The sequence below is a fragment of the Mytilus edulis genome, chromosome 1 (genome assembly GCF_963676685.1).
Source record: "Mytilus edulis chromosome 1, xbMytEdul2.2, whole genome shotgun sequence".
Lineage (NCBI taxonomy): Eukaryota > Metazoa > Mollusca > Bivalvia > Mytilida > Mytilidae > Mytilus > Mytilus edulis.
The window spans coordinates 48,458,238-48,482,126 of record NC_092344.1 but is presented as its reverse complement, the minus strand read 5'-3'; the positions used below and the strand labels follow the sequence as shown (position 1 = coordinate 48,482,126).

The following is a 23,889-nucleotide window of genomic DNA, read 5'->3' as shown; positions in this document are numbered from 1 at the left end:
CAAACAGTAAGATTTTGAAAGCAGACGACTTTATCAGATGACAATACCAATACTAAAATAAGGCATACGCATAGTTATATACTTTAATTCAGTCATGGACCCGCGATATCACGGGTGTGTTCTAGTATTAAGAATAATTATACCGAACTAACAGTGGAAGGGCCATTTGAACACTAACTGTATTCTTTTCATAAAAAACACAAGCTGACGTTTAAAATTTACATTTGTGTTATAGAATTTCTCGAATGTACAACAAAGGTAGAATCTTTTTGTAAAATGTTGATGGCCCTGAAAAGGACCGTTTATAAGAGATGGCATCGCCTCCTAGCACTCTATTCATGTCCAATGACTTATTTCCTCGTCTCTCGATGGGCTACTAGTGTAACGTGAACGCTGCCATTTTGTTTATTAACGTCTGTGACGTCATTTTCATGGCAGATAACTCGAGTGCAAATCTAGACACTAAAAAGGTTATTCGCCGGTGAATAATAGGGTTATTCAACGCTGGTGTAAATTTTAAGGGTTATTTGTCCTTCCTTGCATTTAAATGAAAATTAACTGAATTATTCTGTGTCACGTGATAAGGTGTTAACCAATAGAATTGTTTGTAATATATGTAAGGTATAATAACAAAAAATAAATCGCATTTACAAATGAGAATATATTCAGTCATTCTCAAAAAATGGGTACAATTACAAAATTTCAGTGTCGCCGGCAAATAACCACAAAATGCAAGCTGGACATATGTCACAGATAATCTTTTTCGTGTTCTAAGTGATTAATATGTATACTAAAATAAAATTATATTCTTCTGTGATGTATATCGTAAATATATTTGTGTGATTTTCTATTCAATATACGGAAATCACACGAATTCCGAATGTCGCCAAGAAAAACTCCAAATATCGGTGTGAATTAAAATACTTTATTTCATCTAAATCATGATTAGATTTGCTTTTTTTATTTGAAACTATATTGATTTTTATCCACAAAAATATTTTAGAATCAAAAGTAATAATATACACTTTGATTTACCCATTAAACCAATGTCGCCGATAAACGTATAACCTACCGTAACGTATCTTTAGGTACAGTCAAAACATATTTATATGATTGGAAATCATGCCCAAAGTGACTTTAAGCAAAGTTGATACATCAAATTTTAAAATCCTGCCTTTAACTTTTATTGCAATGAAACGAAAAATAAAAAAAAATATTCTCTTTCTCTTTTTTTCGATTGTCGCATATAAGAATCCAACCTACGTAACGCGTATTTTGGAACGCACTAACCAAGAACAAATCAACATGATGATTATTTCATTGAAAGCACCCATAAAGGTTCTCAATAATCAGTTTTGAGAAAGCAACTCAACAATATTGTTACATATTTCCATGTATAATGTAAATAAAACTAACCTCCGTTTAAATAACCTCCGTGACGCAGTTATTTATAGTTAAGTTGTCAGACTATTTTTATCAGTATCAGCGGCTGCCGACACTGCCGAAAGTCATTTTTGTAGCAGATATCATTTATTATAAATAAAACAGACAAACAAAATACAGATTTTGAGAAAAAAAATATTGTTTTGAGAAAGGTAGGTTAACTTGTTTTTCCCTATTATGTGAGCAACATTATAACGTTTAATAAACGTTATATCAGCCATTTTCTTAGATTTAAAATAGTCTACAACACAACTTGTGTAATTACGACGACAATCATAACTTTAACAGCGGTTTATGGCAAACATTTTCAAGATTATTTAGGACTCATCAATGTAACGGAGGTTATGCAAATAAAAAAAATCTAAAGATGCATGTAAACACGATCATACCAATTGAAATTCTTGTACATTGTTATAGATACCAAATCAGTTCATCAATTATCACTAATAAAAATCAAAAGGTGATGTCAATCATAGACGACATCATTGATTTACGTTACGGAGGATAGAAATTTAAGGAAAAAAAGTTTTTTTTTCTCTAACAGGACTTTACTCTTTTCAGATAACGATTTACTAAGAAAAATGTTTAATTCTGTTGTCTTGTTTGTCATTTAATTCCAATATTTACATTCATTTATATGTTTGCTGTTGGTAAGAACTGGAATTGTCCGTTATGGAGGTTTTAAATGTCGTTACGGAGGATAGAAATTTTCGAAATGAAACTATTTTGACTCCAAAACTTCATAGTTGAGTATAATACATACATTATGGTGTGAAGGAAGATGACATTATCTGTAAAGAGCTAATAAAATTAAGTTGAACAGTATTCGGTTTAGGTAAAACATATTTTTGAGTGAAAGTTCATGAATCGTTACGGAGATTTTGACACGAACAAGTCAATTTGACTAAAAGAAACATATAACTTGATAGAAAACAGTTTTTAAGTTTGTAATGTCAATACATTGTTTAGAAAAGCTAGCATTAAAGAGTTAAGTGTTACTATGTATCAGCATTCAGATACTGGTTTGATAGCAACCTCCGTAACAAAGATGGGGGTGTGGATTAATACAAGCATAAAAAATACATACAAGTGATTCAAAACATAAATAATAGGGTTTTTCCTGGAAAGCTGTATTATGAAACTAAAATATTATACAGCATAACATTTCATTAGTTTAAATTTATTACTAAATAAGTTGTGAAAACTACTTATTTGAATTATTTTTTAAACACTATATTAATTCAGACCTTAACATTGGTGTTTGCTTTCAATATATACAGAATAATACGTATAAATCAGTTTGCTATGGTGGTAAATGTAACCCATTTCACATGAGCCTGGATTTAAATCTTGTGTTTTTCTCTAATGCAATTTTTAAGATGACTTTATACAACACTAACCTCCGATACGTTCATACTTACCTTGTGTTACAAAAAATGCTAAAACTAGAAAACAACTAAAATGGTGTAAGTAAAAATTAAAAAAATGACAGACGAGATATAGACACAGAAGAAAACAACACTCTCTCTCTGCTCAGTTGAAATTTATTTTTTAACAGTGTCTACATTCGAATTGTACCCATTTTTTGGGAATGACTGATTATGCGGATTTCTGTATAATTTTCTTTGTTGATTTAAGCTGATAGTTAAATATAATTTGACCACTAGAAGATATATTAAAATATAACGTTAACTTTGTAATTAAAATGAATAATGTTTCAGTCTAATAATGTTATTTAATATCTATTCTCTGTTTTTTTGTCTCTTATAATAAACATTTATTTAATTAGGCATACATTATATCTAGTCTTTAGTTCTGTATTTGTTTAGTCAAGTAACTATTTAGCATTATTTGAAATATTTTAGAACAAGCTCAAGTTTTTTTTATTTGTTAAATAAACAGTGATATTAAACTATTTGTTTTATGATTTTGAAAGTGACTTGTTTTTGGTTGGTGCATCTTATTGTTTAAAAAAAACATATTTGCATGATACACTGTTATTAAACATGTCACCGCATTAAAGATTTTATTTACTTAGAATATCGTTATGTCTTTCATTTTTGCCCGATCAACATACAAAATGGAAAAAAAACATGGATACGTGTGGAGTATCCTTTTATGACACAGAACTAAAAAACACACACAGAAAGCAAAAAAGAAATACCTCTTTTGATGTTATTCTTCATCTCAGAGTCATAAGAAACCTTCAATACGAATCTACAACACTTTCACCTCACAGCAAGTTTGAGACGGCCCCTAGCTCCGGTTTGAGAAAAATGATTCGGAAAGACTTTCGAGGATAAAACACAGGCATGGTCAAAACAATTTGAACTGTGAGGATAGTTGTCGCATTTAGTTATCATGCAACATCTCCTTATTATAATATTAAAAGTAAGGAAAGCTCAGTAAACAAAACCGTTTGTGTTACTAAGCATTTTTTGAAAATGTTTATTTTTTTCAAAAAACCTGTTTTTCCAAATGTTTTCCAGGTGACAGTTTGAAATTAGGTCCTTAAACTGATAAAATAAATAGAGGCAGAAGACACCCAGAGGACATTAAAATATCATAAATAGAAGAGAAACACCACTATACCTAATAATCATCAGAGGTACCAGGCTTATAATTTAATACGCCCGACACGCGTTTCGTCTATATAAGACTCATCAGTGACGCTCATATCAAAATATTTAGAAACCCAAACAAGTACAAAATTGAAGAGCAAACACTGAATACATGTACGACCAAAAAAAAAAAAAAACGAGCCTACAAAACTCTTCAGGTAAAACTAAGTTTCCTATCATGATTTCCTTAATAGAGGGTTATTGTTCAGAAGGGAGATATTAAACCAAGAGTTCCAATTGTGAAGTTGAAATCATTCCTTCGTTAGTTTAACGAACGCCAACATGAGTTGGTTGACCGTTATGAAATATCCGTTTGACAGATGATAACGGATATGTTCCTACTGCCTAAACTACAATCTCGTCCTCTTTCCCGAATGCGACCTATTGAACAGACTTATTACTATTAACATAGGTGTACTAACATGAGCAACACGACTGGTGTCACATGTAGAACAAGATCTGCTTACCTTTCTTGATCACCTGAGACCACCCCAGTTTTTGGTGGGGTTCGTGTTGCTTCGTCTTTACTTTCTATGTTTTGTCTGTGGATCATTTTCATTTTTAACAATGGCGTTGTCAGTTTATTTTCGATTTATATTAAAAAGAAGATGTGGTATGACTGCCAATGCGAGAACTCTCCACAAGAAACCAAACTGACACAGAAATAAACAACTATAGGTCACCGTACGGCCTTCAACAAAGAGACTCCCATACCGCCGCTATAAAAGGGCCCGAAATGACAAAATAAAACAATTCAAACGAGAATGTCCCTCTTGTATCGTTGGCCTTCCTTTTCTAAAGACTGAGCAACAAATCCTGTCAAAATCGGGGAGCGATCTCAAATTGTGAAAAGTCATTGTTAGTTGAAAGATTTTAGTATGATAGGCATGATTTCATATACATACTCAATATTTATATTTTGAGCTTACGCTTTGTAAATAGGTATCCTTTGATAGGGTATTGTAAATTATCATTTTTCTTGTCCTACTCGTTTCTTTAAGTCTAGCCCGAACAGTAAATGGTTTTCATGAACTTTCAAAAATTGTCTTATCAAACTTTATGTATCTTTTGATTTGTTTAAAGATATTGTGTTTGCTTAAATATGAAAAATGGAAGAGTCATTAGTAAAGTTTGAATTTCCAACTGGTATCTTTCGTCACTCTTTTAGAGCTTAGCTTATTACATACACACTTGTCCATTTTGTGAAACCGTTTGTTGATCTGTAGGTAGCTTTTTTTGCGAGTTTAGTTTGCTGTTTTATTTAAAATCAAATTAAATAAAAATGTCTGATTTCGTTTAATTGACACATGCTCGATATCTCTTTCTTGTGTCTTCCATTCGACTTGTTCTTCGGGTCCCTTTTCTTATACAGTTTTGTCCGGCCAGAACATCGACTATGATATCTGGTATTAAGGTGTTTTAGTTTAAACATATTTATTTAAAGTGGATTGGGAAATAAGTTTTGCAACTTATAATTAATCCATTTCCACTTTGCGGGTGCGAGTGCCGCATTGTAGCGGCTTTAGCCTGCTCTTTCGAAATCTACAAGGGTGTCTTTTACGTGCAAGAGATATGGCTCTCTCTTAACACGGGTCAGCCATTTATCGTCCCCTTCAAACGGACTATCATCGTTTCCGCAAGACCATACTCGCAAATGGTGTCAAGGGAGAGCCAAAAATTCAGTCCCTGAAATTTTCATCCCGGACCTTTGTGTTTGTAGTCCGATGCACTAACCACTACATCACGGCTTTTAATGTGTTTTACCATATCATGTATATGATAATGACCGAATGTCACATGAATCTGCGACATCAGGGAATTTTTTGTGACATTTTCTTGCCCAAAGCAAGATTTTTGTATTCTTTAATATAAACTTTTAATGTTCGGTACTTTGGTGCAACATTTCAAAACTAGCATATAGACTCCTTAGAAAGGTAAAGAATGTGAAAACTTAACATGGATTTTTTTGTAAATAGTTAACATGTGTCATTTCTGGAATATTTATGCTAATGTACAGAAAATGCGGAAATAAATTAAAATTGAAAAAAAAATGAATTTTTGAAAATAAAGGGGAAAAAAATAATATTGTCTCTAATTACCTACGATTACATCTCTATCTTGAAGCATTGTGCGTTTTGAGTCGATCACTCAATCGTGTTTACACGATTTATTTTGGCATCTTAAATACAATGAACTACATGAACACATGAACCCACCTATGCTTTAATTTAGGTCATCCGTCGTTCTCTTTTCATGTTTTAATTTAGAGAACACCCCAACACATTCTTTTATCTTTTCTAGTCGTATAATTGCTCGATTGTAATAGTAATAATATTACAGAGAATAAGTTGTCAGTTATATTTAACTTTATGGGTTTTGCAAAGAAATATTATTACAGTTTTCACAATCACCGTGTAACATATATTGAGGCATTACAATATACTGAGCGTCTTTGGCATTGCACACGATCTTTTCTTCCTGTATTGTTTACATATCTCCTCTAGTAATTCATGTAGTAGTTTCCCATGATATAATTAGGTTACTAGTACCATGAAACCTTTAGCTCTCTTACGTATCTTCTTTAGTACCTTCTTTAACTCTAAATAGCTATCAAAGGTACCAGGATTATAATTTAATTCGTGAGACGCGCGTTTCGTCTACATAAGACTCATCAGTGACGCTTCAGATCAAAATAGTTGTAAAGCCAAACAAGTACAAAGTTGGAGAGCATTGAGTACCCCAAAGTCCAAAAAGTTGTGCCAAATACGGCTAAGGTAATCTATTCCTGGGATAAGAAAATCCTTATATTTTCGAAAAATTAAAAGTTTTGTAACAGGTAATAGACATAGCACGTCTTTTTGTTGTTGTGTTTCATATATAAAAAGTAGTGTTGTCAAATCGTACACTTTTGCCTAACCGGTTACTCGGATAATCGTTCGACCGATTAACCGGCTAACCGGCAGTATGAGTTGGTGCTTGCAAGCCTTATTAATAGTACCCTACACATAGATATAAGATGTGGTATGAGTGTCAATTTGACAACTTTTCATCCAAGTCATAAATTTACGCTTTTAGAATTGAAGTTTGTCCTCTGGCATTATCAGGCTTGTCTGTAAGGATTCCTGTTTGCATGACTTTTAATAATCAACTACACCTTATCAACTATAGCGTTTGTACCGACTTCAGATTGAAAAATAAATTAAAAAAACTTCTTGATCTCGTAGAATTGAATATGTCTTAAACTGATTATTCTTTCCTTTTCTCTTGTTGTCTCCGAAAAAAATGTGGAGTGTTTCATTTTGAGTGATTAATTATAAGAAGAAGTGGTATGATTGCCAATGAGACAATTCTCTACAAGAGATCAAAATGACACAGAAATTAACAATTATAGGTCACCGTACGGCCTGTTTCTTTACTTTGTTTGCATGTTACTCGTACTATCACGTATACATTGAGTACATTCACATTGGTTTGCATTTCAAAATTTTTGAGTTAGCATTTCGTTTAACGTAAGACTAAGCCTTGCACGACAGAGGTTGCACATTTAGATGTAGGTTTACACAATATTAGATCAGAAACGAAATAATGAAGTAAATCGTAAACTTTAATCGCATTACTGATTTAGAGTTACTGCTAAAAAAAACATGTATACTAATTATGTTTCTTTAAGATCCTGCCCCGAGCTGAGAGACAAGTTCTAATTAATTTTATGTTTATAGGATTAACAATAGCAATCAATTTACTGGACAACTGATCTGTCAAATTAATTACCACGACGAAATTTTTAAAATAAAACCTAACTTTTTAATGATTTCAATTCAAATTTATATAAAATCTATCTAAAGTGAAAAAAAGTCCGGTTAACCGGTTAGCGTTTTTGGTATTCGGTATTCGGTCGTTCGACCGGTTAACCGGTTAACCGGTTAACCGTTGACAACACTAATAAAAAGAGTAAGAAGATGTGACGTATAATTAACAATGAGACACTTCTCTACAAGACACATATTTAGAAGAGGGCTGGGATAAAACGATAGGTCACCTTACGGTCTTGGACCATGATCAAAGCCTACATTGCACGTACTTGTTCTTGTTTTCATTCTAATATATCATTACTATAATATTGAAGTGCTATATCGAGAACAAATGTTCAAAAATTTAGACACTATATCGTACGTTGGAAAGAGGCAAAAAGTATACCTATCAAGAAAAATGTAAATTGTTACCTATTTCGAAAGGTAAGATATTTACCCCTCTGTTGTTTTCGACACGATAGACAAATGCCAAAAATCCAAATAAAATTGTGTATATATCCATTCCTAATGTAGGCATTTTGAAGTTTCAACAGTGTTGAATGTCTACTCTAAGACCGTCTGATTTTGAACTGGAGAGGTCAATCAATTGTACTTTTATTCTTTAAAATTGTAATGATGATACTTTGCTTACCTTTTTCCACTCCTTTTTTTTTTAGAAGCCTTGGTTCTATAAAAGGGCGATTCTGACGCAAGAGATTATTAAAGTGTCCAGTGTTTCCATTATGTTTATCCTAGCATTTATGTTTCACATAATTTGTTTTAAGTGTCGAGAAAGTGTATACTATATACCACATGCACTATCAATTAAAACAAATTTTCTATCGGAGTTTTTGTGAAATTCCATTACAACATCAACAACTGTTTAGATAACTTGAGATGTTTGAAAAATTTCATCGAAAAGAAAATATGATTTGTATTACTTTATTAAGTAGATCAAAACCACACATTTATGCTTCGGGCATATGTATATTATACAAATACATCATGCTTACAATGGATATTCTTGTCGAATGCCCCTTACAAGCATGATATAATGGTTTAATTTCACCGAATAATCCTTGTATTATCGCAACAAAACGTCTAGAGGTCTTCGGAAGTCGTGCTATTTTAAGACATTGTATTTCCCATCAATCCAATTGGATTATTTCACACAGTATAAAAGTATGTACCAAGGATTTGTATGGTACTAACTCAGCATACAATATCCATATATGTGCATAAATGGTGTGGCACATTCAATGCAATGAGTGTGAGGGAACTAAATGAAACGAGCAAAATGCTTTTGTAACATTTAAAATAAATTATGTCTCTAACAACATTTGCAACAGGGCTTTTTATTGTTCTACGAACGACGTAAGACTGTCTATCATTTTAACAACATGGATTTTACCGTAGTCCTCATTTTTCTCCTTTCCCACATCTAATCAATAAATACCCTTTAGTGTCAAAGCATACACTATATGGATCATATATGTTCAAGTCCTTGAAAATGAACTGCAGTACAAGTAAATCTCCTTTCGAATTTATAACATGCAGTGCATAATTAGAAAGATCTGCAACTACAATGTTATCACTTGGTGTAATGGTAATTCCCGTTGGTCGAAATGTTCCGAAATCCGTTTGTTCACCGTAGGTAAACTTCAAGCGACCGTTTCTGTCAACAGCTACTATTCTACCTTTGTATTGAGAATGATCGACAACATAGACAACATTTTTAGAATCCGTACGGATGCGAAATACATAACTGAACAATTTATTCCCTTTTTAGCTCACCTGGCCTAAAAGGCCATGTGAGCTTTTCTCATCACTTGGCGTCCGTCGTCGTCGTCGTCGTCGACGTCGTCGTCGTCGTCGTCGTCGTCGTCGTTAACAATTTTTCAAACATCTTCTCCTCTGAAACTACTGAATGGATTTGAATGAAACTTAACATGATTGTTCCTTAGTATATCCTGCACAAAATGTGCGCTTCGATTTTTGATCCGTCAAAAAACATGGCCGCCGTTACTTAAAATAGAACATAGGGGTCAAATGCAGTTTTTGGCTTATATCTCAAAAACGAAAGCATTTAGAGCAAATCTGACAGGGTAAAAATGTTCATTAGGTCAAGATCTATCAGCCCTGAAATTTTCAGATGAATCAAACAAACCATTGTTGGGTTGCTGCCACTTAATTGGTAATTTTAAGGAAATTTTGCAGTTTTTGGTCATTATCTTGAATATTATTATAGATAAAGATAAACTGTAAACAGCAAAAAAGATCAGCAAAGTAAAATCTACAAATAAGTTAATATGACCAAAATTGTCAATTGACCCCTTAAGGGGTTATTGTCCTTTTATGACAATTTTTCACAATTTGTTCATCATATTTGCTAACTTTAAAAAATCTTCTCCTCTGAAACTACTGAATGGATTTGGTTAAAACTTAGCATGATTGTTCCTTAGATTATCCTGCACAAAGTGTGTGCTTTGATTTTTGATCCGTCAAAAAACATGGCCGCCGTTACTTAAAATAGAACATTAGGGTCAAATGCAGTTTTTGGCTTATATCTCAAAAACGAAAGCATTTAGAGCAAATCTGACATGAAGTAAAAATGTTCATTAGGTCAAGATCTATCAGCCCTGAAATTTTCAGATGAATCAAACAAACCATTGTTGGGTTGCTGCCACTTAATTGGTAATTTTAAGGAAATTTTGCAGTTTTTGGTCATTATCTTGAATATTATTATAGATAAAGATAAACTGTAAACAGCAAATATGATCAGCAAAGTAAGATCTACAAATAAGTCAATTTGACCAAAATTGTCAATTGACCTCTTTAGGAGTTATTGCCCTTTAAAGACTTTTTTCACAATTTGTTCATCATGTTGACTTACTTAAAAAAATCTTCTCTTATGAAACTGCTGTATCAATTTCAGCCAAACTTAGGCTAAATGAGTTTCAGAGTTTCAGAGTATCTAGTATAAATTTTATATTTCATTTCCTTGTATGTCAAGAAACATAGCTCCTATGGCTAAAATAGAACATAGGAGAAAATGATTTTTTTTTGCTTTTGAAGAAAATAGGACGATTCAAAGAACATTTAAATAAATTGAAAAGCCAAAATAATCATTGATGAGAGATTAAACCAAAAAAATTCAGGTGAGCGATTCAGGCTCTTGAGAGCCTCTTGTTTTTTATCGAAATCTAATGTAACTTTGCGTTTATAGTCACTACCCAAAATTATAACTTGTCGGACCGAAAAATCGTTGACAGGAAACGGTGGTCCTTGTTCTCTCATTCCAACAATTACTTCATTATCTTTGTTTACATGAATGGCCATTAATGTCATTTGGCAAGTATCAACCACAGTCTGGATTTCACCAACAACTGAAATCATTTGAATCTTGTGGTCATGACGTTCAATAAAAAATATTTCGTCGTTTTTATTAATTGCAATATCACATATTATTCTCTTTAACATCCGCAATATCTTTATTAATGATTTTAAAACTTTCCCTATCAAAAATTGAAGTTTTTCAGGATTTTTACTGTTATAGATGAAGTAAAGTGAGTCGTCACCCGAGCAAAGTAAAGTATGAACAGCAGGCACATTGCGTATGTCAAATTTAAAAGTTGCTAATTGTTTTAACGTGCATAAAAAAAGTTATTATCTTTCTGTAACATCACATGTTTCTTCGTGATATAATACTGCCGTCAATTATTCTGAAAAATACCTACTTTTGCACTCAATTCAAAATTACTGAAATATCTGTGTCATGGTTTGGTTCATTCGTGTCATGGTTCAGTTCATGTTCGACATGGTTCAGTAATGTAATTCTTGCCGTGTATAATGAAGATTACTATAAAAATTAACAGCAATTGTTTCATTTAAAACACAAAAGGGCATAAGAACGCACATACAATGTAGTAATATGTTATAAGTAGATGCAGTATGATTGCCAATGAGACAACTATCCACCTAAGATCAAATGACGTAGATGTTAGCAACTATATGTCATCAAGAGGCCTTCAACATTCAACAATGAGCAAAACCATACTTCTAAGCAAGTTATAAAAGGCTGCGACAAAATTCAATGTATAGGAATTCCAATAAGAAAACCACCACCCTAATTTCTGTTCAAAATAAATAGCAAAATATGATATACAGTTACAAACGATATTCACGGCATTACAGACACTTAACTTGAGACAGTATATACAAAATATTGCGGAGTTAAACATGTTTGCGGGCTCCCCAACATCTTCTTCGCCTTAACCATGGCAGACATGTAAGATTTACCAGATCGGTTGTAAACAATAAAATCAAGTTGATTTAGTGGGATCTAGTTTCAAACCAATAACAAATTATAAAAAATCATGATTCAAAGATTAAATTTCATTTGCGTTTCAAATCCAATGGAACTAACACTTGTGCTATACCTATACTTGTACTCGATGTGGCCATTTCTACATTTACAAATGCAACAAAACGTCACTCCCGTGTTCTCAGTATCAAAGACTATTATTTGTTGTTTTGTCAACGGTTATCCGGTTGACAACACTACAAATAATCTGAAGTTAGTACAAACGCCATAGTTATAATACCGTGTGTTTGATTATTAAAAGTCAAACTTCGACAGGAAATTTCACAAACAAGCCTTATAATACCAAAGGATTCATCGTATTATAAAAACGTAAATGTATGACTTGGATGAAAGGTAGTCACATTGACATGCATACCACAGCTTCTTATATCTATTGTGTAGGGTGCTATTGATAAGGCTTTCAAACATCATCTTAAACTACCGGTTAACCGGTTAATAGGTCGAACGATTATCCGAGTAACCGAATAGGCAAAAGTGTACGATTTGCCAACACTAATTATTTGACTAGCTGACAAAACAAAATTCGGTTTTCTAATTGCCTATAAACCTGATAAATAAAAACAAGTTATCTTTTGTATAAAGTCTACAAATTAGTGTAATGATAATGATAAAAGGTAAATAGGACATATAAGATAAAGAAGTATTAGTGTTGTATAAAACGTTGCCTTCAGTAAAACCTAAATATAATTAAATATATATATAATTGAACATTGGAGAAGAATCTAACACAGTCTTGACTTCACCAGTATATGATAAAACTTTAATCTTGTTATCATGGTGTTCAATAAAAAGTATTTCACCGTCTTTATTCATTGCAATGTCACATATTTTTCTCTGTAACATCTGCAAAAACTTTATTGATGAATTTAACAAGTACCATGCAGAGAATATTACAACATAGTTTTATTGCAAAAGTCGTTCAAGTTCGCCAAACTAAATTGTCCTGACGAAGTGCTGGTGATTAGAAAAACGGTGCTGATACTATGCTGGTGGGTCATGGTTCTGAGCCTTTATATTTTAGTTGAAAGTGGCAAATATTCAAGATCATTGATGCTTCATTGTTATTGACTAATTAGCTGTTGTCTGTTTTCTTAAAATTGACATTATTGTGAATCTGTTTACTGTTATTATGAGAAAAAAAATTACCCCTAATTTTTGATTTTACTGTTTTCTGTTTTCTCATTTAAGGTGATTTAAAATGCTGTTATCGGTAATCAATATTTTAAATTAACTGTAATCTTATTTGTTTACCAGTTAATGGAAACCCTCTTGTCCCCTTTTAAGATAAGAAAATATGTTTATGATTTTCAGGATTACGATCCTTTTGCATGCTCACCAAAAATACGGTGTAAAATATACAATACCTATATAAAAAAAGATGATGTGGTATGTTTGTCAATGAACACATTTCAATAAAAAAACAAAGGAAGTATGTGTTAACAACCATACGTCATCCTACGACCTTAAACAGTGACCTAAAAAATCAAAATATACAAGGTTTGGCATAAAAATAGAGAGCATAAATATAGAACAAAGTACTTTTTTCTAATAAGATTGAGAATAGAAACGGGCAAGGTGTCAGATACAACAACCTGATCAAAGAGCAGACCACAGCTGAAGACCACAGCGAAAAAATAACCCACCCAGAGGCGAGCGTCAGCCGGCCCTTTAATTAACAAAATGTAATCTAGCTCAATGAAAATGGACATCACACTCAACTTCATAACATATTTAAATGAACAAATTTTTTTAAAAAGCTTACAAGACTAACACAGGCAAGAGGCTCCTGACTTGAGCCAGGCGCAAAAAATGTGTCGGGATTAAACATATTTTGTACGAATCAGGCACAAACAATCAGGTGAGCCTAAACACTTCTTAGATGAGATCAGATAATACATTTAGTGTCCTAAGCATTCGGAACATTGTTTTTTTCTGACAAATTTCTACGATACTGTAGATACTTTTCTTTTTATTCAACCAAATCAAAACCTACGTGTTTCATGCGCGTAAGAATCGTGTGTCTTCAGCAGCTTAAATCAGATTTCTTTGTGTGCAATGTAGTGCTGACTAAGAGGACTAAGATGATGACAATAGTATTAAGGTTTTTTTTTAGGGGGGATAAGGAAGAGGGAGGTCACAGTAAAAGTTTTTTAGAAATGGAATAGTTTTGAAATTCTAAAATTGTCGATAAAAAATAATTTGATGTAGATGTTCAAGAACGATTTTATTACTGCAGGTAAAAATCATTTTCCAAGAGTGGAAGGGAGTGTCCCGTAAGATTTGAAAGTTGTACTTCAAAATAAAAATGTATCTATTAGCTATTAAGCATCACTTACTGTATCTTTAAGATTTTTTGAACATAAAATTTTGGTCTGAATGGTTTTTTCCCGAAAATTCGATAGAACACTTAAAAAAAATAATTTACTATTTTATGGACAGGCACACTAGAATTTGTCAGAGAATGAAGGCGAGATAATATAGATATCACTAACAGATATAACATTTTTTAAGTTTTGCATTTTATAATTCCAAAATAAAGTTTGATGTCATGGATTTTTAATAAAGAATTAAGGGAGAGGGAATGAACGTTGTCTCCTACTTTTCTATATATAAATATATTTCATGAATAAAAATAAAATATGCCTTAATTTTAATTGAAAATAAGTAAAAAATGAGTGAACTGCTAGGCTAAGAAATACACTTTTATTTAAATATTGGTAATATCACGAACCTTTTAAGTTTAGTGTCTCAAACACACCTGCTCTGTAGATATGACTCGTTACTAAGGTATTTAGATTCACCCATTTATTTAATTTTTTGATACTATGAATTCTTAGTATTATTATATCAACATTTATAAGCAATATCAGATTTTAACCCCCACAGTTTCCATTCAGCACAAATAGTCGTGTTACAACGAAATTTTAAATGCAAAAAAAAACAACAGGTGCAGCCTTTAGTTTGTTTATTTATTATGTAACTATATGAATATAATTATGAAAGACAGCAGGGTCACCCGGGTAAGTCCATGTCATCTGAAATAATTACTTACCATAGATCTAGAAAAATCGACAGATAATCATGACATTTAAAAAAAATCTCTCCTGTATTCGAAGTTTTTGCAGTTTTGTTTTGCCTAAACAAATTGACACACAAAATTCATATAGTATTGTGGAAAATTTTAATAATGTTCAATACATTGGTAACACCAGTTACTATGATAATAATGATGTCACGTATGGATTGGGTAAAATATTTCAGAAAAGAAGATGGAAATGTGAAAGTTTACGTGCGGAAGGTGCAACCGGATACCGACAGCTTACATGACTCATCAGGATGGAAGCTAAAAAGTGGATCAAAGTCCATGAAAATTTGATTTAAAACGTTTATTCGTTTCAACAAAGTTATTGAAATTTTGTTGAGGATTTAAACAAATACGGCACCAAGAAAACGTTTTAGAATTTAATGCAAAGAAGGTTTAAAGTATTTCGCCAAAAAAAATACTATCAATTCATAATTTTTATGATATGTTAACTTCCATGAAATCTCCATCCCTTCATGATTATCAAATTGAACTGTAAAATACTTCCTGGCATCTTCCAAATGCCTTTTTAGTGTCCGATGTAAACACTTTTATGACAATAACTGTGAACACAAGATTCACTGTACACTTTTAAAGGTTTGCTTTATCAAACATTAAAATGTGAATTGAAGTTTTGCGAAATTTTTTGATCGGTACGATTGAGATTTTTATCTTAGAAAACATGGTTTATCTATTAGTTGAAAATGCGGTCTTGAACTATCTTTCAGTAGCTGTGAGTATTCGTTGTTCAATACTTTGTGTCTTTATATTATTATTTTATGTGCTAAATTGTTGTGTTGTTACACATTTATATCAATAAAGGAGGAATGGGGAGGGGTTGCTTGGGCGAGGGTGGGGAGGGTGGTGTGGAGCGCAAACAAACGTGTTAATGAGTATGCGGTATGGGCTTTGTTAATTGCTGAAGACGGTGGGCGCCTATGATAAGTAATTTCTGTGTCATTTGGTCTTTTGTGGAGAGTTTTCTCATTTGCAATGATACTTATATGTTAAGCCCTATCAAGAGTGCCCAAAACAAGTGGTTGTCGATGGTTGCTTTCTTTCATATTTGTATTTTGTTCAAAGCTGTAGTTAAAATCAGGCCGAAGGTATTCATATTTTAATCGTTTACTTTTTTATAGCTAGTATTCGTTATAGTTTTTGCTCGTTGTTGAAATTCATACTTTGAATTGCAATTGTTCATATCTTGTTCCATTCTAATTACTTTTAATCAGTCATATTTGAAAAGCATGTCAAGGTCGGTTTTTTTTTATCCAGTCGAAATTTATTGGAGACAATGTATTCATAAAGGAAGAAATTAGAGGTACAAGTAGTTAGAACGTCTTACCTCGTATTTTCAACTGAAATAAACCAGTCAAATCTTTGTTGTCGTTATATAAAGGCAACAGTAGTATACCGATGTTCAAAACTTATAAATCGATAGAAAAAAACAAATCCGGGTCACAAACTAAAACGGAGGGAAACGCATTAAATATAGGAGAATGACGACACAACATTAAAATGTACCACACACAGAAACGAACTAAGCATTAGACAAAATCCGATGAGAATAACAAATATAATTAACATCAAAACAAAATACATCAATTTGGGACAGAAAAGTACCATGACACGTCTTATGATAATGTGAATTCACACTCAAATATAAGAGGAAACAAAAGAGCACAACATTAAATTGTAACCCGAACAGAAATAGCGTTTTAAATGTCGCTATACTTTAATCACCTTTTGGATTTTTTAAGTTAACATGTTACGTAGAGATACATCAATTCAAGGGCATTTAATATCTTAAATAACACTATTCTATTTAGATATATTTTCATCTGATATTGGACGGAAGATGTTGGCCTTTTATGTAATATAAATTACGATTATTTGAAAACGGTTATTAAACAGCCAAATGGATGCACAAAAGTAAAAATACGAGTCACAGATCCGATTGAATACAATTATCTGTCCAATTTTATTAATTTTGTTACATTTGTTTCAAATATGACCAACTTTTTATCCGAAATCACCAGCACCGTATCAGGACATGAATAAACTGAGAAAATGCAAAATTTTGATATATTGCACAGGTTTTTCACAAAATAATTTGTCGTGTGGATTTGGGTATAGGCAGCGGACTCGAGGAGCATTTTGTTTTATTTTTTTAGTTCTAGATTTTCTGAAAATGAGCATTTTTATGTTAATATGCTTACTGAAACAGTTTAGAGGGTCACATTTTTAATGGTTTGTCTATGAACCCATAAGAAACAAAATTAAAAAATCTCAACTGTTTCCATCCATTTTTGTATCAGAGAAAACGTCAAAAATCATCATTTTCGTCTATGTTTACATATTTTCAATGATCACCAGCACCAGTCAGGACCGAATCACCACCACAGAACGTTTTATCGCAGGACAACCTTACTCACCGTGATGAACATGATAAATAAAGATAAGTTATCTCTTATATAAAGTCTACAAATTAGTGCAATGATACTGATAAAAGGTAAATAGGACATTAATAAATCGTGTGGTAGTGTTGATATCAAATAAAGAAGTATAAGGGTTGTATAAAACGTTGCCTACAGTAACACTTAAAACTCATTCAAAAAATGGTATTGTTAATCCAATATGAGTTTAAATAGCTCTTTGATTGATGTCCGTTCTAGCCACTTAAAATTGCATGCACACGCATTGAATCCAACAACAAAAATAAGCAGAAAGTAGAACAGTAAAATATATGCTGATCCGAAAAGTAGGGATATTTTATGTGATTTTTTAATGTACTGCATGTCTATACCTTTTAAATGTGTCCTTCTTCATTGTATGGTCTACAAACTTTGTATCTAACTTTTATAATAACAGTTGCCTCGATTGTTTATGGGATTACTACATGTATGTGTAACAGAAAGGTACATTTGTACTAAACAGTTAACCTCGTTTTTCTTTTCTGGATGGTTGATACGCATTCTTTTCAGTAGATGGTGATAACATGGAGAACAAATCACAATGTGGTTATATGCTCTGTATAAGCTTTTTTAGTAGCACGACAATTAAAAAATTCCAGACATTAAACTGCCCTTTTACGTCCCTCTTTGTAGGAACTACCTTCATATTATAACGCGTAAAGTTATTGTTAATTTGTTCTTGTCTTAAACATACAGGAAGAATAAAAGAGTGTCTATATTTTATCATATACATTTTGAAACATACCTCCACTTTTTTTCTTAAATCTGTTGCTCGTCTTTTAAAATTTTTCAGTTCATTTATGTTCGTGCTATCTACGACGTCGTTTAAAGGGGCACTAGCTACGATATTTATAAAAAAATAAAGTATGATTTTTATTAGATCAATCATTAATCAAATTGGAATAATGAAATAATAATTTGCTTTTAGCAATCAATTTCCTTTAATTTTGTTGAAATAAGCGATTAAACATAATTTTTGACTGATTCACTTGCAAGTGAAAACGTCATCATCATTCTAACCGGTATTCATGTGAACTTCAAGTTAACCCCTAGCTAGAGATTGACAACGCATGCATTGTACGTGTACTGGTTATTTAAAGAAAAAGAATGTCAACAATGAAAGTGAAACTACGGTAAATCATTTGATTACTAATTCGATGCACATAAAATCATTCTTATATGGTTAAAAACAATGAGAAACATCTATTTTTAATCTATAAAATAAAATCAAACAGACCTATAAAAATGCAATTGCACGTGTTGGTTTAATCTATTCGTATCTTTATTTTTGTTTACATCGCTTATATGGTCATCTGAGGTAAAATCGATAGTTAATTAGATGACACCTGGACTAAAATACACACGAAACGAACCTATATATTATCTACCCCATGCTCTGTAAACTGTTTATTTTAGACTTTTGATAGTTTGAATAAATGTTTTACATTGTTATAAACCAAATATGAGAATTTGAGTCAAATCGGTAAAAATGAATTTGACAGCTAGTGCCCCTTTAAGTGCTTTATAAGTAAATACAAAAAACACATGGATTTGTATTTGTAAATAAATTTATCACGCGTAGTATTTAAAACAAAATTAAATTTAGAGATGATTGAATTATTTAACTCAGAACAAAATAGAATGTACCTAGGATTTGTATTACAACTACGTTTTGTCAATAACTTAGTTTATATCAGGTTAATTAGTGTGAATGTGTATTCATGTGCTTTTTTTTTTTTTGCTTTTTTTGTTGTGTTTTTTTTTTTTTTTTTGGTTTAAATTTACTGTAATCATTCTAATCATTTTCTCTGCTTTATTTTGTAATTCATTCAATTGTATATCTCAAATTTTGGGCACCATGATTGGTTAAGAAAATTATCTTATCTTATCTGTATAGTACTTACTCCTTATATATGCAAACTCTTGCATATACATATAACCATCCTGAGTTGGCGGGGTAGATTTAATGCAACGTGTGGGGTAGTTAAAGGAAATAAGCAACATGCTACACTCATTGTATATGTTTTCTACTACATCATTTGCAATATATAATAAAATTGAGCATTGAAATGGGGAATATGTCAAAGAGACAACAACCCGACCAAAGATCAGATAACAGCCGAAGGCCACTAACGGGTCTTCAACGCAGCTAGAAAATCTCGCACCCAGCTGGCCCCTAAATAAAAAGTGTACTAGCTAAGTCAAACTGGACGTCGTTCTACACTCCAACATATGAATGAAATAAAAAAAAAAACAAACAAACCTAAAAAAATGGATGAGGCTCTTGACTTGGGACAGGCGCAAAAATGTTGTTTTTAATGAAAAGAGCTTTTTAATAATTGCACTACATATTACATAAGACTGTCTACCATTTTAACAATATGAACTTTTCCGTTGTCCTCATTTTTGGCTGCACCACACCCAATTAATAAATAGCCTTCACTGTCAAAGCTTAAGCTATATAGATCATAGAATCCCAAGTCTTTGAAAATGAACTGCAGTCCAAGTAAATTTCCTTTCGAATTAATAACATGTAGTGCCTCGTTATAGTAATCTGTAACTACAATGTTATCACTTCGTGTTATAGCAATTCCCTTTGTTTTAAATGTTCCTGTATTCTTATGTCCTTCATAAATAAACTTCAAGCGACCTTTTCTATCTACAGCTACTATTCTACCGTTGGAGTCATTGTCTAAAATGTCAATGATATAGACAATATTTCTAGAATCAGTGCGAATGCGTAATGCATAACTGAATAATTTGTTGCCCTTTTTATCTAACTCTATTGTTTTATTACGTTTATAATCACTACTAAGAATTATAACTTGTCTGACTGAAAAATCGTGGACTGGAAGCGGTTGTCCCGGTTCTCTCACTCCAACTATTACTTCATTATCCTTGTTTACATGAATGGCCAATAATATCATTGGAGAAGAATCTAACACAGTCTTGACTTCACCTGTATGTAATAAAACTTGAATCTTGTGATCATGGTATTCGATAAAAAGTATTGCACCGTCTTTATTTATTGCCATGTCACAGATTCTTCTGTTCAATGTCTGCAATATCTTTATTGATGATTTTAAAAGTTTCCCTTTTACCAACTGACACTTGTCAGACGTGTAACCGTTATAGATGAAGTGAAGTAAATCGTCATCGGAGCAAAGTAAACTATGAACAGCAGGTAGAGTAGTTGTGTATCTTTACAGGAGTTACACATGCGAATATTGCAATCTTCACATTTCCATTTAATCTCTGGTCCTTTGCAGAAATAGCATGAAACTGGCACTTGTGCTTTTCTTATACGTGTAGATTTACTTGATGTCGCCATTTCTACAGTTAAACATACAACAAAGGCACACGTTTCACTTCCGTGTTCGTTGTACCTAGGTAAACACGATAAGCAGTGTCAACAATACTTGTCTATAGTGCCTAACAAGATTTTGTGAGGTAGACGAAATTGACTTTTAAACGATCGTATTGACTTTTGATGTCCAGAAATAGGCAGATCAGACATATTTTGACTTTATTTACTAACTTCTTAAGTTTGTGATTAATTGTAATTAACATATTCCAATGAGACTGAAAAATGTTTTTTTTTTGTTATGATAAATAATAATTTTACCTGCCGTAGTCGTGCGTAAAATATATTTCGGTATTTCTCTTAAGAAATGACTTGTTTAATGGAACAAAACGTTTTATTTGTAAACTTTCTCTTTTATCTCCACAATAGGTTTTTAAAAAATTATCTTTCAACGGTGTATTCAGAAAATTTTGTGAAAATAGAAGTAGTGGCAATTCTTACCTTTCATACCTTAACTTTCATTGATAAAACATAATATTGACTCGTCCTGTGTCCAGTTTGAAGGTCATTTTAGTTACTGTACACATTCATGCACGTTCTAACTAATCAATAGTCATGAATGAAAAGCATAAACAAGTTTGTAGGTAAACTAATAACAACTTAATCCAATCAAATTGCCTACGATTCAATAACAATGACCAGTCCACATCATAAAAATGTATAGGGGTAAACTGGGTAGGGAGAAAATGTCAGATATTTTAAGTTCATTATTTTGCAACAACGAATAAAAATTTGTTAACCAATAGATTTGCTATAATTTTATAAACATGTCATTCTGTATTGGTATAGTTTTTGGATCTTTTATTTGCGTATTTAAGGCTGTAAAAAGTTTGGCCTTCAAAAGTCAACATAATCATTGACTTTATACAGAAAATTCGCCTTTTTAAAACATTGAATGTATCACGAATAATACGCGACAACAAAGTAAATCATTTTTTAAAACACTGCAAAAAAAATCATTCTGATTGATACAGTGGTATTGTCATAAATTGCGCTGGAGTGAACAGTGGTACAGCAAACGTCGAATTCCCTCACACAATGTTATCACACACTTTTTTATAGCCATATTTCAATAAACTTTAATTGACGTCAAAGTAATTGAACAAATGTTTTATAGAGTTTACCGTCTCAGAGTTTACCGTTGGAGCATGTTTTGTGTGTAATTAAACTTGAAACATAAAAATTAAATGAATTGATAATCGAAGGAGTTAAGTTAACCTCATTTAAAAATGCAAAATTGAAAGTCCAATATGCGTTTTGAAACCTACATGGCTGATGGCTTGACTTTATGTCCATCTAGTCACATGCAATTGCATACACTTGCAAATCTAACAACGGATATAGGCGACAAAACGTATAGCAGTAAGCTATATGCTGATCTGTAAATTAGGGATTTTTTATTTTTTTTATTTTAATGTAGTGTTTTTTTTAGTAGACGTCATTGTTCATTGTGTTCTACAAATTAGATTGAAACCTACGTATCTGATTACTAGTATAATTATTGTTATTGTCCCGAAGATATATGAATAACTGCAGTAAGAATAATTTATAATGAATATTAAATTTGAAACACATCGAAAAATATTTGCTAATTCATACAGAGTTAAAGTGACGGTTGCTATTGATACTAACAGTGAGCGCAATTAGAAGGATAATAAATTACATCTAGCATGCACCACTTTCTTTTCCTGGTTTAAAAAAATAAGAAGCAAATTTAGAAAATGTTAATAAATGTTAAGAGTGAAACATAATCACGATAATTTCATTTGTTAGCCAATCCCTTTTTTGAAAATCTCTTTCTTTTTTTCCATTTTTATATTATATAGACAATAATAGTGCATATCAACGTTATAAGGATGAGGCTTAGAAAACGGGAAATGCGAGGCTCTGCCGAGCTTTTCCCCCGTTTCGGCCCGAATTATTATATCGTTGATATGTCAAGTTAATGCACTGTTATTTGGCTTTATACTGCAATGTAGAAAAAAATCAATTGTTGTTTAATGTGTTAATATTACTTATTTGATTTTTAAATATTGGAAAAAAATCCCCCTTTAAAAAGGCCTCATATCAGGCGAAGAAATAATGAATTGTACATTACCTGTTGTAACCCGCAATCGATGGTGAACGAATTCGTTTGAGTATGGACTAAAATATCAACAATAAGCATAAAACATAGTGATTTATTATAGGTTTCAAACAAAAAATATTAACAGGTGAAATATGTTTTCTAAAAATTGTTCAAGAAATAAGTGCGAGTTGTTTGGAAACAAGAACAGGTTGAATAGTTCAACTTCTATCTAAATATTCGTGAGGAAAGGTGAAATCGGGTCAGCGACTGTATATGACATAGAGTCTTTTAAACTGAACACCTTAACTGCCTATCCAAGAGTTCTGACAGGGGAATGTAGCTACGAAAAATTATATGATTGACGCTTGTTATGGACTTGTTGATCATTGCAATTTTTGTTGCATTCTTATATAGACTGTTGAAGCCTCTATTACATGTCAATTAATTGTCATTACATGTATAAAATCAAAAGGGATTACTTCTGTCCAGTAAATTCAGTATTTGTAATTGTTATATTGTACACTCTTTTGTTTTTGTGCAAATAAAGTTTTGTAATGTAAGGAAAGCAATCATATCATACAACAGACGCAAGCTGCATATATTTTCTTAAAACGGTTTCCCTAAAAATAGCCCAAGTAAACGAGTCCTAATTCGTCCTTAAC

General features: G+C 32.0%; 1 protein-coding gene across 1 annotated transcript; it reads right to left on the bottom strand.

Annotated features, from left to right (window-relative positions):
* Positions 1 to 20,146: 20,146 nt before the first annotated feature.
* LOC139520002 (uncharacterized) lies at positions 20,147 to 20,830 on the bottom strand. The gene has a single exon (XM_071312404.1). The coding sequence runs from the start codon at positions 20,828 to 20,830 to the stop codon at positions 20,147 to 20,149; it is 684 nt and encodes a 227-aa protein (XP_071168505.1).
* Positions 20,831 to 23,889: the final 3,059 nt, after the last annotated feature.

Excerpts from the sequence above, each read along its gene's own strand:
- LOC139520002 (XM_071312404.1), bottom strand. The coding sequence starts at position 20,830 with ATGGCAATAAATAAAGACGGTGCAATACTTTTTATCGAATACCATGAT.